At 43.1% G+C, this 15,530-nt stretch overlaps 1 protein-coding gene across 2 annotated transcripts in view; it reads left to right on the top strand.

Annotated features, from left to right (window-relative positions):
* Positions 1 to 15,530, top strand: part of LOC144818684 (tyrosine-protein phosphatase non-receptor type 9-like) — a 960,088-nt gene that overhangs the window by 555,386 nt on the left and 389,172 nt on the right. For both annotated transcript variants that reach the window (XM_078676335.1, XM_078676336.1), the window contains one exon: positions 12,031 to 12,686. In XM_078676335.1, coding sequence (XP_078532461.1) covers positions 12,031 to 12,686 — 656 coding nt within the window. The remainder of the gene's footprint in view (positions 1 to 12,030; positions 12,687 to 15,530) is intronic.

Genomic DNA, 15,530 nt, shown 5'->3' with positions numbered 1-15,530 from the left:
CAGCACAGCTCAACCTAGCGATCTGGCTCCTGAGGTTTTGGAGTTTGGTTACCTTAACCTTCCCTCTGACTGTATGAATGTTATCAGAGAAGCTGGACGCCCCACCACTAGAGCCTGCTACGCAGCCAAGTGGAAAAGATTTGTGATATACTGTCACAACAACACCATCAACCCTTTAGATGTGTCTATCCAACACATCATAGGTTATCTACTACATCTCCAAAGGTGTAATCTAGCATACACATCTATTAGGTTACACCTCGCTGCCATAGCAGCTTACCTACAAAATAGACAACACTTGTCGCTATTCAGGGTACCTGCCATCAAAGCATTTATGGAAGGCCCCAAAAGAATAATCCCTCCCAGGGTACCACCCTCACCTGTGTGGAATTTTAACATTGTTCTCACAAGACTAATGGGCCCTCCATTCGAACCTCTGCACAAGTGAGAGTTACAATTTCTAACATGGAAAGTCGCTTTCCTGGTGGCCATTACTTCCCTTAGAAGAGTCAGTGAGCTACAAGCACTCACTATTCAAGAACCATTTTTACAACTCCATAATAACAAAGTGGTTCTCAAAGCCAATCCAAAATTCATCCCTAATATTATTTTTCCCTTTCACCTCAATCAGTCTGTGGAGTTGCCAGTATTCTTCCCGCAACCACAAACAGTCACAGAAAGAGCTCTTCATACTCTGGATGTAAATAGAGCACTCCTTTATTACATTGAAAGAACAAAACCTTTTCGCAAAACAAAACAACTTTTTGTGTCCTTCTCACCACCACTTAAAGGCAACCCCATATCAAAATCTGGAATTGCAAGGTGGATTGTCAAATGCATACAAATTTGCTATCACAAAGCAAAACGTACATTATCTATTCCCCCTAAAGCCCACTCTACCCGAAAGATAGGGGCTTCAATGGCATTTTTAGGGAACATTCCCTTACATGACATTTGCAAAGCAGCTATATGGTCTACACCGCACATATTCACAAAGCACTATTGTGTAGATGTGCAAACAAAACACCAATCCACTGTGGGCCAGGCTGTACTCAAAACACTATTTCAAACTACTGCAACAGATACTGGTGGTCGCCGCTAAGGAGAGGTACTTCTATACAATCTATGCACAGTGTGTGATCTGCAGCTCATATGCCTCGAACGGAAAATGCTACTTACCAGTATGCATCTGTTCATCGCATGTAGAGCTGAGGATCCACACACGCCCACCCACCTCCCCGGCTACCTTTATCTGTTCCAGTATTATCTTATTTAGATACAGCATACATGGGCATCTTTTCTGTTTCTCACAAAACTCCATCATTTACCTGCTGGCGAAAAACAATCTGTAGATGGAGCAGATGCCCATGCGCACTATGATCCAAAGGAGGAGTCACCTATCACGTGACTTTCAAAGACTTTTCCAAGACAAAAACCAGTGCAAACATCTGGGCCCAACACCAGATGGCGATATATGCACAGTTTGTGGATCTGCAGCTCTACATGCCAAGAACAGATGCATACTGGTAAGTAGCATTTACCTTATAAATTTTGAAACAAAACGTAACCAGGAAAGGGCAGAGAAGATAAAAGACCAACTAACTCTGTTGAACACTTTTTTCACGTCCAAATAGATAGCTGCCAAAGAAGAATTATGTGGGTGTATGTGGGTGTACTTGTAAAGCGCACTGCGACTCCTTGCCGGAGTATCGTGGCGCTGGAGACCGCTGGGGAACCCGTCCTGGTTTTCCCTGTGAGATGGTCCCTTACTGGGTATCTCCAAGGTGAAACCAGGCATCCCCGGCGACTTGTGGGGGGCCGTTGTAGAGATGAGGCAAGCTTAATGCCCAGAGTTGCCGAGTGTGATCCCTGGTTAGAGTAGGCACCGAGGCGAGAATTATCGAGTCCGTTGACCCTGGTCCACGGCCCTGCCGCGTCGGGAATTGAACCCTGGTCCCGGGCCGTTCTCTGCTTCCGGGTCTGCCGCCTCTAACCAGTGAGCCACACCACTCCACTATTTAAAATTATAAGATTTGGATTTACTAAGAACATTTTTAAATAATCGAGTATTATCCGAGAGATGCCTACCTTTAATAAACCCAAATTGCTTGTTCCCAAATAATTGGCGTAGTAACTTATGCACAAATGTTCACTAACATTCTAGAATCTAAGTTACTTCGAGAAATTGGCTGATCATTTTTACACAATCTATGGTCCTTACTGTCCTTGGGAAGAAGACATATCAACGCCTCTTGAAAAGAACCGCCCGATACATGAGAGGATATAAAATAAATGAAAAGTTGGTTTAATTTGGGCATTAGAAGTGAAGAAAAATAAGAATAAAATTCAGTGGTAAAACCATCAGGTCCCTGAGCATTGCCATGTTTGATAAAACAAATAGCATTAGAAATATCCTGAATTTAAAAATCCTCCTCCAGTATAGAAAAATCAATATCATAGTGTGAAGGGGAAGGGATGGATTATTAATAATGAAGAGGATCTTGAGAATCAGATTGAGATTCAATGGTATAATGGGCCTGATAACATTTTGTAAACCCCAAAAGTATATCTTAATTTTTATGCATATTCCGATTAGTGGAGGTTAAAATAGAATTAATTTTATTAGGTTCTTTTTTAATTTTAAGATGATTGGCAAGACGTTTCCCCACCTTATTATGACCCCCATAATATTTCGCACTGGATTTGAGTAGATTAGAGTTGTCATTCTCTGTAGACAGTGTATTAAATTCAAATTTAGTAGTCACTAGGCCATTTAAAATGTGTTTAGAGTGAGACCTAAAAAAGAGTATTCTAGTTGTTTAATACGTGAGTTAAGACCTTTTAATTTATTGGAAGCCAATTTTCGTTTCTGGGAAACCAAAATAATAATAAAATCTTGCGATGCGGCTTTGAAAGCATCCCAAATAATCTGAGAAGATAGTTCAGGAGATTAATTTCCTTTAAAAAATGTGTTTGCAAATTGTTCAAAGGTGCATGTAAATTGCAGATCTAGGAGAAGATAATTATTAAATATCCACCGCCTAGTTCCATGAACGGTTGAGAGTAGTGACTGGTGCATGATCAGACATCAATATGAATCCTAAATCAGAATTGATAACATGATGAGCAAGAGCATTATAAATACACATAATCTATCCGAGATTGGGAAAAGTGAATACAGGAAAAGAGAGTGTATTCTTGAAGAATTACACAGTCTTCATGCATCAACAAGAGATTGCTGGTATATTGTCGATTTAAACTGGGAATGTATTTGTGAAGGCAGAAATCTAGTTTTATAGGGCCTGCCTATAATGGGATCAAAAACCATGTTACAATCACCACCAACAATCAAATAATCATCAGCATAAGTCATCAACCTCAGACAATACTCCTGGCCAAAATGAACTATCTGGATTAGTAGGTGCATAAACATTAACAATAGTTAAAGGATCGCTTTAATGATAGTCCAACATGCTGTAACTGTAACTCTGCAGTTGGAAACCTCCCTTACATGCTCTTCACCTGTCCCACCTTACAGCTATACTGGGACAAATTTTACAAATGATATATAGGCCACATTTTCAACATCATTCCTCCCAGGGAATTTTCATATATTTTATTAGGCACTCTAGATCCGGCATTGGTCAACGCTAACAATCGACACTTGATGGACCTCATGCTCACCTTAGCCTGTAAAGTCATATTATGCAAATGGAAAAATGCCAAACATGTATCCTTTAGAATTTGGCAAGAATGGCTGTCCTTCCTATGAGGCGCGGACAATCCGGCACTTCACACTTCTCCATGGCGGAAGACTCACCGGAAACTCTGGAATTCCCTAGGCGCCTCATCATTCTCATTTGACCCTTCGTGAATCCAACCTATTGGGGTAATATTTGTAACTACAGTATATCGCCATTGCTTTGAAGGTGTAGACTATAATGGTTATCTAATCTTTTTGTACGACACCATACTGATTATTTATATGGTCCCCCATGGTATGCATATACGTTCATTGCTGTTTTCACATCCCGTGGTCTTCATGTAGACATTGGCTGCAATTGACAGGCACTTGAGCACTTCAGCATGTATGTAATGATTAACATGTATGTATTGTTTGATTCGGACCCATTATTATTGTTATTTTCATTTCTTTTCTTTTCTTATTTTCCTTTATTTCATATATGTATTTTTTCCTTTGTATTTGTGTTTTCAATAAAAACGATTTGAATACAAAAAAAACAATAGTTAAAGGATTTTTATCAATGAGTAAGGAAATTGAAACCTATCTACCTTCACAATCTCACAATCAACATCTTGGACGAGACTTTGTGACTTTGTGTAGTGAAACGCTTATGACATAAACTAGCTACCCCATTGTGTCTTCCTGAGTCCGGGGAAGCAAAAACATGACCAACCCATTGTCTTTTAGTTTAGTCACTTCTTTTTCTGAAATATGTATTTCCTGTAGCAAAACAATATCACCCTTTAAGTTGGAAATATGAGACAAAACCTTTTACTTTTTATAAGAGAACCTAAACCTTTAACATTCCATGAGATAAATCTTAAAGCCATCTACAATAAAAGAATACATTCAGAAAATTCAAACCAAGCAATAATAACTAGTGTTCTGTGAAAACAATATAAATATAATAAAATATAACCCTGAAAGTGTACTGACTTATCGAAATAGATTGCATATGAGGCAAAAATTGAAGTCCGAGAAAAAGATAAAGAGGAAGGGAGCCTAGTAGATTGAGAGACAAATAGTAGAGTTAAAAAACAGAAGGAAGTTGAAAAGGATTAATAAAGAGAGATAACGCACCGGGGGGTCATTCGACATATCAATTGGAACGGTTGCAATTTAGGGGACACCTTCACTATATTTATGGGGGTAAGAGAAGGAGGCGCTTGTTACAGGTGACCCAGAGATCATTAGAGGCATGGAAAAGCTCTGAGCGTCAAATGCAGTGGGACCGGAAGTGCACCAGGGAAACCCCGCTATGGGAAGGTTGTAGGCTGACCGAGGTGGGGAAGCTCAGAGGCTTTAAGAAATGGGACCTGATAGGCATTTCTAAAGTAGGGGATGTCTTGGACAGGGGTGGGCTGGCCTCGTTTAGCACACTCCAGGACAGATATCAACTGCACGACACTCAGGCATATGCATTCCTTCATCTGAAACATGCATGGACTGTGGAGGGGTTGGAGGGGAGACATTGCCCGAAAACGCTCCGTTAGAGGGTCGGCTCCTGCAGGAGGAGATCCCGGCTAAAGCCATCCCACTTACTTATAAGAAGATGCTCAACAATATGCCTGCCGAATTAGGTCCACTTCGAACTAAATGGGAAACCACCACCGGTGTACTGGAAGACATAGACTGGGAGGCCGCTCTCATGCATTCATGAGAAGTGGCAATCAAACTGCTGGTACGTCTCATCCAATACAAGATCTTGCATCACATTTACTTTGATAGAGCACAATTGCATAAAATAGGGAGGGCGGAAAGTCCAGAATGCCTTAGGTGCCAGGTAGCAAATGGCACATTCATACATACTTTGTGGGAATGTTCAAAGATTCAAGCGTGCTGGAGAAAGATTGTGAGGGAGCTTAATAATGTCCTTTAAGTTCAAATAGAATTAAAATTGCGGTTTCTTCTGCGAATCCTCACAGACGTGGATATCCCGAGACGCAAACTCCCATTTGCCAACTTGAGCTTAGTGGTGGCCAAACGGGACATAGCGAAATATTGGGGTGCCCAACAAGTACCCACACTCAAGGAATGGAGGATGGGTCTTGATCTCTACATGGTTGCGGAGTTGGTGACGTATAGGGTGCGGGGGTGTCCGCTGAAATTCCGGACGATATGGGCACCGTGGATAAAATATTAGGATCTAGAAGTGGAAGGGGAGGCTGAGGGTGGGGGACTGTTTTCAGGACAACAGAGGGAAGAGCCCTGAAGTATATATTGTATGTCCCTGCTGTTGGGAAACACGTGTATTCTAGTCTTGGAGTGTTCTTCATCCCTGCCCGGCCCGGCCGACCTCATCTACAGATTCATTTACAATGGCCGGTACATTTGGACTTTTGCCGTATGAGGCAAGTGTGGAATGATCATTATGGTACATTGTGTATTCATGCATTGTTCAACGTGTTAATTTTTTTTCCAAAACTAAATAAACATATTCCCCCAAAAAATAAAGAGAGACAAGATCCTGATAAAAAGCTTCCGAAGAGAGAAAATAGGAGGAGAAAGAGAAAGAATGAGGCAAAAAGGAGGAAAGAGACAAAAACCATATATAAAATACAAAAAATGACATACTAGAAAGAACACACAAAATTTGAGGGTGTTGGAGCCACTTAAGGGAAACGGTACATCAACTGGAAATCTTGGAACGGGTACAGGAGGAAGGAAGTATATCATCAGACATACAAGGAGTCACATGTATGACTCAGGAAAAAGGTAGTACCTGATAAAAGGGAGAATTACGTTATACAAATGTTAACAAAATAAATACATGCAACACATAACCAGGACTGTATTAAATACTGACAAGAATTACTAAACTAATTTAACCAGTAGATCTAGTAATTTCCATATGCTCCAATCTACAATTGTCCAAAATGTATTTAAGAAGACAAGGATCCTCATATGACGTGGTCTTGTTTTTATAAGTAACCTTAAAAAAGCAGGGATGAATATGATCAAATTGGCATTGATATTTCGTAACGCTTCTTCTATCCCCTGTTGCCTTAGCATAGTCTTGGGAAAAGAGAAGGGTAGAGCTGTGCCAGGAGATTGTACCTTTGACCTTGACTGCTTGTAAGACTTTCAACAGATCTGTGTATTCTAAGAAATACAAAATAACTCCTGTTAGACTTGGCATCTTTTGGCGTGTTTCCCCTGTCTTTTTGCTTTCTGACCCCCCGGTTTTAACTCTGTTATTGCTGGTATAGTGTCTCTGCGCACTTTCTTCCTGCTGTTCAGTGTTAAAGTGCAAGTGCTCCTGTTGTAAAATATGTTATGGATTGGTGTTTCCATGATTGGCATGTTTGATTTACTGGTGAAGTTCCTAGTAAAGTGCACTGAGAGTGCCAGGGCTGATAAATCAAATGCTACTAGTGGGATTGTAGCACTGGTTGTGCCACCCACAGAAGTAGCTCTGAAAAGGTAACTCAGACCTGCCACCGCAGAGTCTGTGCGCAGTTTGTTACTGCCATGTCGATCTGGCAAGTGCACCCACTTGCCAAAACCTTCCCTTTTTCTACATGTCAGTCACCATTAAGGTAGGCCCAAGGTACCCCTGTGGGCAGGGTGCTTTGTATTTTAAAGGTAGGACATGTACTGATGTGTGTGACATGTTCTGGTGGTGAATTACAGTGTATGTTGGTTTTCACCATTGCAAGGCTGAATGTTGCCATAGGACACAAGGTAGAGAAATAAAGTTAAATATGTCTGGACTCATAATGCTAAAATTAATCTTTTAGTGAAGATGATTTTTACCTCCTGTGTTTGAAAATACCACTTTTAGAAAGTAGATATTTTCTTGCTCAGCCATCCTGTGTACCTCTGCTGGGGTTGTGTATTGACTGTCTGGCTTTGGGATGACTGGGGCTGAAGAGGGGCAGTGGCTCCAGAGAGGGTCAGGGCGGCTGGGCTGAATAGACCTGGGATGCATTTAGAGTAGTGGGAGGAGATTTTCTTGCACCTGAAAGGGCCTGGTCTGCCTTGCACAATGCCGTCTCCACTCCCTGCCCGGAAGCTGCACCAGTGAGGACAGAACTGGTTTGAGCTGGGTACAGACACTCTCTGCCTTCAGAGAACAAATGATTTGGTGGTAAAAATATTGGGGCCCATACCCCAGAACTTTAGAACTCTTTTTGACCAAAAAGACTGCCAAGAACAGGAGCTGGAGAAGCTGTGAGGAGGACTACCACTTTGCTGTGTGCTTTGCAGTGTTGGCCAGCAGTGGATGCTTCTGTCTTGGGCAGTAAAAGGACAGGACTTGAACGTTCTGCAATCCTTTATTGTGAGATTCTCCAAGGGCTTAAGGTAGAGCTTGCCCCCAGTTCAAGAAGTCTCAGGAACAGCAAAGATGTTAAGGTCTTCTGCCCTCAGCACTGGGGACTGTGTGTTTTGTGCTGCAACTGAAGAAAAAGCAACCCGACGCCGCTGCAGACTGTGTGCTAAAGGCACCGCAGAGGGCAACTCCGCACCGCAAACTGGTCTCACTGACGACGCCTGCTGACACCACCACCGAGCCGCTGCTTGAACCGCTCCGCACAGCCTCACTTCACATCGTCGCCCTGGTATCCCCGCCGCCGCCGCTTCGTGCCGACATTGACGATGCTGCTTGCACCGTGGTTCGAGGCACCGCTCGTAAGTTACACGACGCACCACCCTTTTCCTGCACCGCAGCCTTGACCTACCGACACCATTGACTCCAGTTGGTGAGCCGACGACAGTACTTCAGCAACGACGACACCGCTGCTTGCACCGTGACCTGCCAGCTCTGCAACGAGTACTGCACCAATTCTCACTGCAGCCCTGGTCTCACCGACGCCACTGGACGACCGTCACCGTGCCTCTGCCTGCACCCCGACCTAAGGGCACCGCACGCTGCACTTCGCACCACAGCACCCGCTGCCAACGCTCCCATCTTTAACCGTGAGGAGTTCGATCTGCAACGCAATGGCCAGACGACTCCTGCACGGACGCCGTGCTTAGCTCAATGGGAGGTCGATGCCCTGCATTTCTAAAGGTACTGTTTTGCAGGTCTTCCCGACACCGTAGCTGGCATGTGATGCTGCGGTCAGCCAGAACTGTTTGGATTTGTTGTTTACGACGTGATGGCCCCAAACTGAGCTATCGGCTTCAAGGAACTGTTTTTCAGATGTAGGAAGTGGTATACTAGATGACGGAACACCTGTTACTGCACCTTGCTCTGAATCCGCCATGTTATCTTGAAGAACGCAAAAAGGATTAAAGTCAACCACAGATGGAGAGGAACTGTTGACAGAATGACGGGCAGCCTTTGTTTGCCCCATACACAGATAGCACAAAAGCAGCAAGCAGTCAAAATAATAAGAGAGCCTGACGAGGTACACAGCAGAAATTATAATATTCACCTTGTGTTCAAGACATTGCGGTCTCAGGGAAGACTAGTTAAGGCAATATCTGGAAGTGCCAGAAGGGATCCAAAAATAAATAAAATACCTCATGACTACTGAGGAGGTACAAAACAGACAAACTTCAGTGCAAAAAATGAATTAGCCCCTAAAGCAGTCAGTAAATCAAAATGGCGGACATGAGCCCTGAGGGAAATCGTGTTGGCTCGAAGAAATATAAAGTACGGTTGTCCGCTTACCACACAGGTTCCGGTATTAGTGGAAAACTGTTGCTGGCAGCTTCATCCTTCAGTGCGTTGCATCTCTGTACCAAACTGAGAGGTCCAGCCTTAGGAGAAGATTTAAATCTCCTGCGCCGCCTCAGAGCCTCACAGAAGTGTGCCCATTCCCGTCGACGTCCAAGCCACGCCCCCCACGAAACTGCCAGTTCTAGATTGCTTGTGTTTGCCAGAATGCATATTGCTGCTAGTCCACACTGGAATGGATGTCGATCATCTTATTTACAACGTTCATGAACTCTACCTTCATGAAACAGGTTTTTAAGACATTCTTTGATGAGGTAGATTCCACCTCTCCAGGCCCAGTAACACGGTGCTCCAAAAACCCTCACTTGTATTAATCTGTGCTGCCACTGACACAGATGAGGGGTTGCAATGAGTCATTCTTCTGTGCAATCATCAGAGGATCGATCTCCTTCTCTGAACTACGTTGTGGCTGTGGTGCTCCTCACCAGGGTTATTCAGATGCCAGAGATCCCTATTCATGAAGATGTCCTTAAAGAAGCTGGAAATATTTTTTGTTGCCATGGGCCCAAAGGAGTTTGTCAAAAACATGCTTTACATCTTTACCAAGCCACTGAAAGTTAGTTCCTGAGAACAGGTATACTCATAATGTGAAACTTTACATCCCAGTTTGAAGATAATCCTTTTTAGCATACTACAATTATACGTACTACTCCTAAGGTGTAAGGGGGGAGAAAGCTTGTTTGGTACTGCTGCTAGAGAAGGCATTGGGGGAGCATGTATTTTTACTGGGGGGCATTTCTTTTCAGAAATGCCTGGCTGTGCTGACCCTGCTTGAAATTGGAGACCCAGGAGAAAATCATAGTCAGCCAAGGTATTACATCTCCCTAGGATGACATCTCATTGACAGCTGCAAAGAGAAGCTTTAGCTCTTTACCAGGCCTGGAGGGCAGTCACTAAGAACTCGTTCTGCCTGTGGTCAGAAGTGGTGGGTGATCTGCTCCGCAATCTTCTAGTTTCTTTGGTATTAACCTTTGCATGAAATAAAATGAACATTGTTTTGTGTACTTTTATTGACAATAATTATTCTTAATGGCTACGTTTGTCCAACAATTTTGACTGCACCACTGTTGAGGTGAGGAAGTTGAAGAACCACTGCAGCAGCTAAATTCTGAATTATTGTAATTACTTTGGGGCAGTATGAATTTCTGACAATTTTATAGTTTAGGTGTGTGTTCTCGTTCACTTTCTACCAAACAGAAATGTTCCATGCTCTGACTCCTTTTCTGTGGCCCAAATGGGATTATTACTGGAGATGGCAAGTGATTAACTATTGTTTCTCTGAAGTTGTGACAGGGGCAGATAGAGGGGGGCTTCCTAGATAGGTATAGCAAAGGGAGTGAACAGGTGAACTATATAATGTGCTAAACGTTGCTAAAGCGTATGTGTGCAATATTCATATTTTTGGGAGAATTCTTGTTGAATAAAGTCTAGCTTTTTCCCTATTAGCTATCAGATTTTATATGTTGCGCTCGAATGTATAATTATCTGACTTTGAAACCCAAGTGAATGCACATTTCAAAATAACGGCAGTGTCTCTTTTTAGGTGGGGTGGGTCGTTAGAAACCTGATGTCATGGTGGATGCAAGCCTCTGTGTGCCTCTGTCAAGCCATCCTGACCCTGTAGGAAAATCAACATAGAATGATGGATACAGCATCAATCTATAATTGTTTGTGGTGAGGGAAGCATTGAAGGGTCTTGCAAAAAAGGTTTGGAGCATGATCCTACAGTGATGAGCGTGCAACGGCTTCTAGAAGTGGTGGTGCTCTTCTTTTCCCTCTCAGGACTTCCTCTTTTGAGGCCTGAAATAGCGGCAGCCACATAGCACTAGGGGAGAGCACTAGGTCTCTCTCCGCCCACCACAGTCCAAGACCAGAAGACAGTTTAATTGAAGCACTAATTATTAAAGGTGCTAACACACACTACGTACTCGGATTGATAAGAGGAGCCTTTACTTTTTTCCACTTCAGGTTTCCCTCTAGGAAAAGCGATTTTTGGGAACAGCAAAGGGCAAAACCGCTATCATATGGAACACTAGCACATGTGGCGGCAGACTAACTATGGAACCTAGGCATTTGTTCTGGGGTCACTCACTCTGTTGATCGCCCCTGACGGATGTACTGAATGGAACTGTGAAGGACACATGAAAGTGAAACAATGAGTAGCACCACCTTGTATAACAGACAAATTACCTTAGCAACCATTTTGATTATCTAGGAAGAATGTATTAAGCAAGCACAATCTAAGCACCACAGAAGGCGTTCTGATAGAGACTTCTAAATATAAAAAATGAAAGAAAAAAAAGAAACATGGGACTTCTAAAACTGTTTTGGTAAAACCTAGGCACAATTCTGAATTGAGGAAGCCTGTTTTGCTCTCCACTTGTAAGTTAGTGTCTGAACAGCAGTTATGGTGTCTAAGCTTGTTATATGTATGTGCAAGAGAAAAGCCCCAGGTCACACAATTCTAAATGTGTTGAAATGTACATCGGGTATTAATAATTCCTCTGTAGCTGATAGTGTTATTGTGCATGTTACTTTCCCCTTTATGTTAGGAAATATACGTAATTAATTGCTACTGTATCTTCCAATTTTATTGTAGGTGTGTACATTAAAAGCTCATGAATTGGTGAACCACGTACCTGAGGAGTCCTTGCCAGAACATTTAGGAGGAACCGCAAAAATAAGCCATGTAGCGTGGATCCAGGCATGTGTTAATTCTAGCCAAAATGAAGAGAATGGCGACTGGATGGACCATATTTTTGAGCTCCACACACCAGATCTGAACCCTGCCTGTGATGGACTTAATTCAAATTGCACTCATCAACCTGTGATCGATAATACCGACCCTTTACATAACCATTACCACGAGAGCAGGACTAGTAATTTTGTTACAGAGAAAAACAGACCAAGTAACTGTAAACAGTGGAATGGTTCTGCAGTCTGTACCAACCAACTTTTTGGTGATAAAGAGTCTTCTGCAAACACAAATTGCAGGAGACCACCACCCCAGTCAGAGACTCCACCAGACACACCTTTATACAGACATGCAACTGATAATGTGAAGATTCCTCCATTGCCTACGAAATCTCGACCACTGCCTCCCGTGATAGAAATGTCAATTCATGTGCCAGAGGAGGGTGGAATGACTTTAGTAGAATTAGTTCAGTATATCAAGAGACTCAAAAAGAAGGGAATATGCCAAGAATATGAAGACATTAGAAAGGAACCACCAGTGGGATCATTTGATATATCCAAGTGAGTTATTTTTATATGGAAGATTAGCAATTTGATTTTTACTTTAATGGTGTTTTCCTTTCTTTAATGGTGTAAATTAATATGTATTTCTTTTTATCGAAATTACAAAATATTTCACCAGCAAGGGATCTTTAAATCTCCATAATAATAAAAAAGAATGTGTCCCTTGTAAAAAAGAATGTGTCCCTTGCTCTGACAGTCCCGAAGCATATAGCAATGTGAACAGGAGTTTCTTATAGTAAGCCTAATAGTACATGGTTAGACCGCCCCCTGTGAATCTCCTAGCCCCGGAGAAGATCTTAAAAAAACTCTCAACATCATTGTAGTCTTTTTTCATCATTTGAGTAAAAATAGTTCCGGGGAGTTACACAAACCTTTTAACCAGGGAATCTTTTCTTTTTATTTTGCATTCATATTTTGATCCATGTTTGTATTTTTTCACGATTGCTTTGGTGACCCATGTAAAGTTCACATTTCCCTAAATGTTTACTGGCTTGTTTTTATTGCTTTTATTTCCTTTTGGCTTCTATGTCTAAACTTACTCTCTTCGTAATGTTTATTTTCGCTCAATTAACGAGAATGCTGATTGTATGTCCTGCCTTCCCCATGACCATGTTTCATCTTAGTGTAAGCTTGCAAGCCACTAAACACACCTCTAGTGAGGGAGAAACCACTTGCTTAACCTAGAGGTTTTATGGGAATTTCTGACGAATCTCTTTCCATTATGTAAAGTGTTATGAGGGTCACTCAGTGCCCCACTTTCTCTGCAGGTGTGGGCTTTGACTTCGTTATCCCACAGGGTTGTACGCTTAACTACACTGTGTAAGGAGAATCGCTCTTTTATACGAAGCAACCGCAAACGGGTACACCTTTGAGTGTTTAAGTTATTTTAACCATAACTGGAGCTCCGCTCAGACACCGCTCCTGCTTGAGCGTGGCTGGTTCATAGTCGAGCTGAAGTGTGCGTAGCCTGCAGGCAGCAGACACGTACTGCTGTAGCAATCACAAAGGCAGCAGTTGCTCAGCAAGCCGTGTATTGAGGCCATCACCTTATGTGGACTGCAGTTCGAAGACAGCGCCGTACTAGGCAAGCACCTGTCCTGTCACCTATATCGCCAAGATGAGCTATCCCGATACTGTCTTTTTCATCACAATGGGCATGCAGAGGCAGGTGTAGCGGGGCATGCAAGCGGAAAACCCATGGCATTTTTGATCAGGTTTGGACAGCAACTAGGAAGAAGGGAATGCAGAGTGCACAGGGGCAAAAAAACGAGTGCTGGGGACAAATTAAGTACTGCACGAGTTAGGCTACTGCTCGAGTTAGGCTACAGACCTGATGTTAACACCTTTAACTCTTTAAATGTACCTTGGAATTTGCTCATCCTACCGCTATTGGCCATATTTATTTAGGTGTACTACAAGCCGGTATGCTCTGCTTTTTTGCAATGAATTTAACTGTTAGTGCACACTTACCTACTGCCTGCTGCACTCACGCTGCTCCCCGCATTTCTCCTCGGTCCACCGCAGGTTTTCCCGTTCGAGTGGAGGGAGATTGCGCGATAGCGGAAGCAGTTTCCCTGCATTTCCAGGCAGAATGGAGGTTAGTAGTCTAGCTGCTCCCTCCCCTATTTAATCCCATGCCTGGCATGATGCGCAGTAGATGCGCTCGAGTGGGTTACAGAACTGCTTTTAACTCCTTTAACTTTTTTTTATTTGCCTTAGAACTTGCTCAGCCCTACCGCTATTGGCCATATTTATTTAGATGAACCACGAGCCGGTACGCTCTGCTTTTTTGCACATGATTAAACTGTTAGTGCACACTTCTACTGCCCGCTACACTCGTGATGCTCTCCGCATTTCTCCTTGGTCCACCACAGGTTTTCCCGTTTGAGTGGAGGGAAATTGCGCGATAGCAGAAGAAGTTTACCTTCATTTCCAGGCAGAATAGAGGTTAGCAGTCTAGCTGCTCGCCTCCCCTATTTAATCCCATGCCTGGCATGATGAGCAGCAGATGCACACAGCAGATGCGTCAAAGGCAAGCACTTCTGCACCCATCCGCGCCCTGTCATGGCCAGGAGCCATGACAGGCTTGCATGTTTTTTACGCCAGAATTAGGAACCAGACTGACGTGCACTTACACCATCCAGGAACTCCTTGAGATCCGATGAGGGAGTTGAAATAAATGTACTCACCATGCATATGCTACGCTTAGAGCTGTCCCGGTTATGTAGGGGCCCTTTGCGTGCAGGTCCTGTAATTTTCAGAGCCTGATGTTTGAATAGCATTTCATTGATAGTACAACACCTGACCTAGGCATAAGTCAGCACATCGCTTGTGCAGAGGTAGGTACCCTTCCCCAGATCCCTTCAGGAAACCAAGGTTGGAATTGCTTTTTAAGCAACGTCAGATCTCTGCCTAAACATACAGCAACAAATCTGGGACTTATTTACTTCCAAGCTTCCTGACAATGGTTTCCTGACCGAAGCCTGGATTAAACCCAGCTCCACCCCTGCCATAGCAGTGGCACTCCCGGAGGGCTACCACATCCAAAAATTGGACAGACAATCCATATAACCATTATTCATAAGGAATCCATCAAAGTCTCCATACTCGAGCAACTAGGCAATGATAAAATTGAAATCCTAGTCTTCAGAATTGAATTGCTTCCTCAAAACAGCTGGAAAGGCACCCTTGCATACCGGCCCCCAGGCCCTCTCTTAGACTTCTCGCTTGAACTAATGGAATTAATTTCCTCTCATGTCATTTCAACAAAAAATGACTTGTTCCTGGGAGACTTTAACGTTCACAGTGAAAACACTGTAAATCAGGATGCCTCTATGCTCC

Source organism: Lissotriton helveticus, chromosome 2_1, assembly GCF_964261635.1.
Source record: "Lissotriton helveticus chromosome 2_1, aLisHel1.1, whole genome shotgun sequence".
NCBI lineage: Eukaryota > Metazoa > Chordata > Amphibia > Caudata > Salamandridae > Lissotriton > Lissotriton helveticus.
Note: the sequence above shows the minus strand (reverse complement) of the source record. Positions and strands in the feature narration are given on the sequence as shown.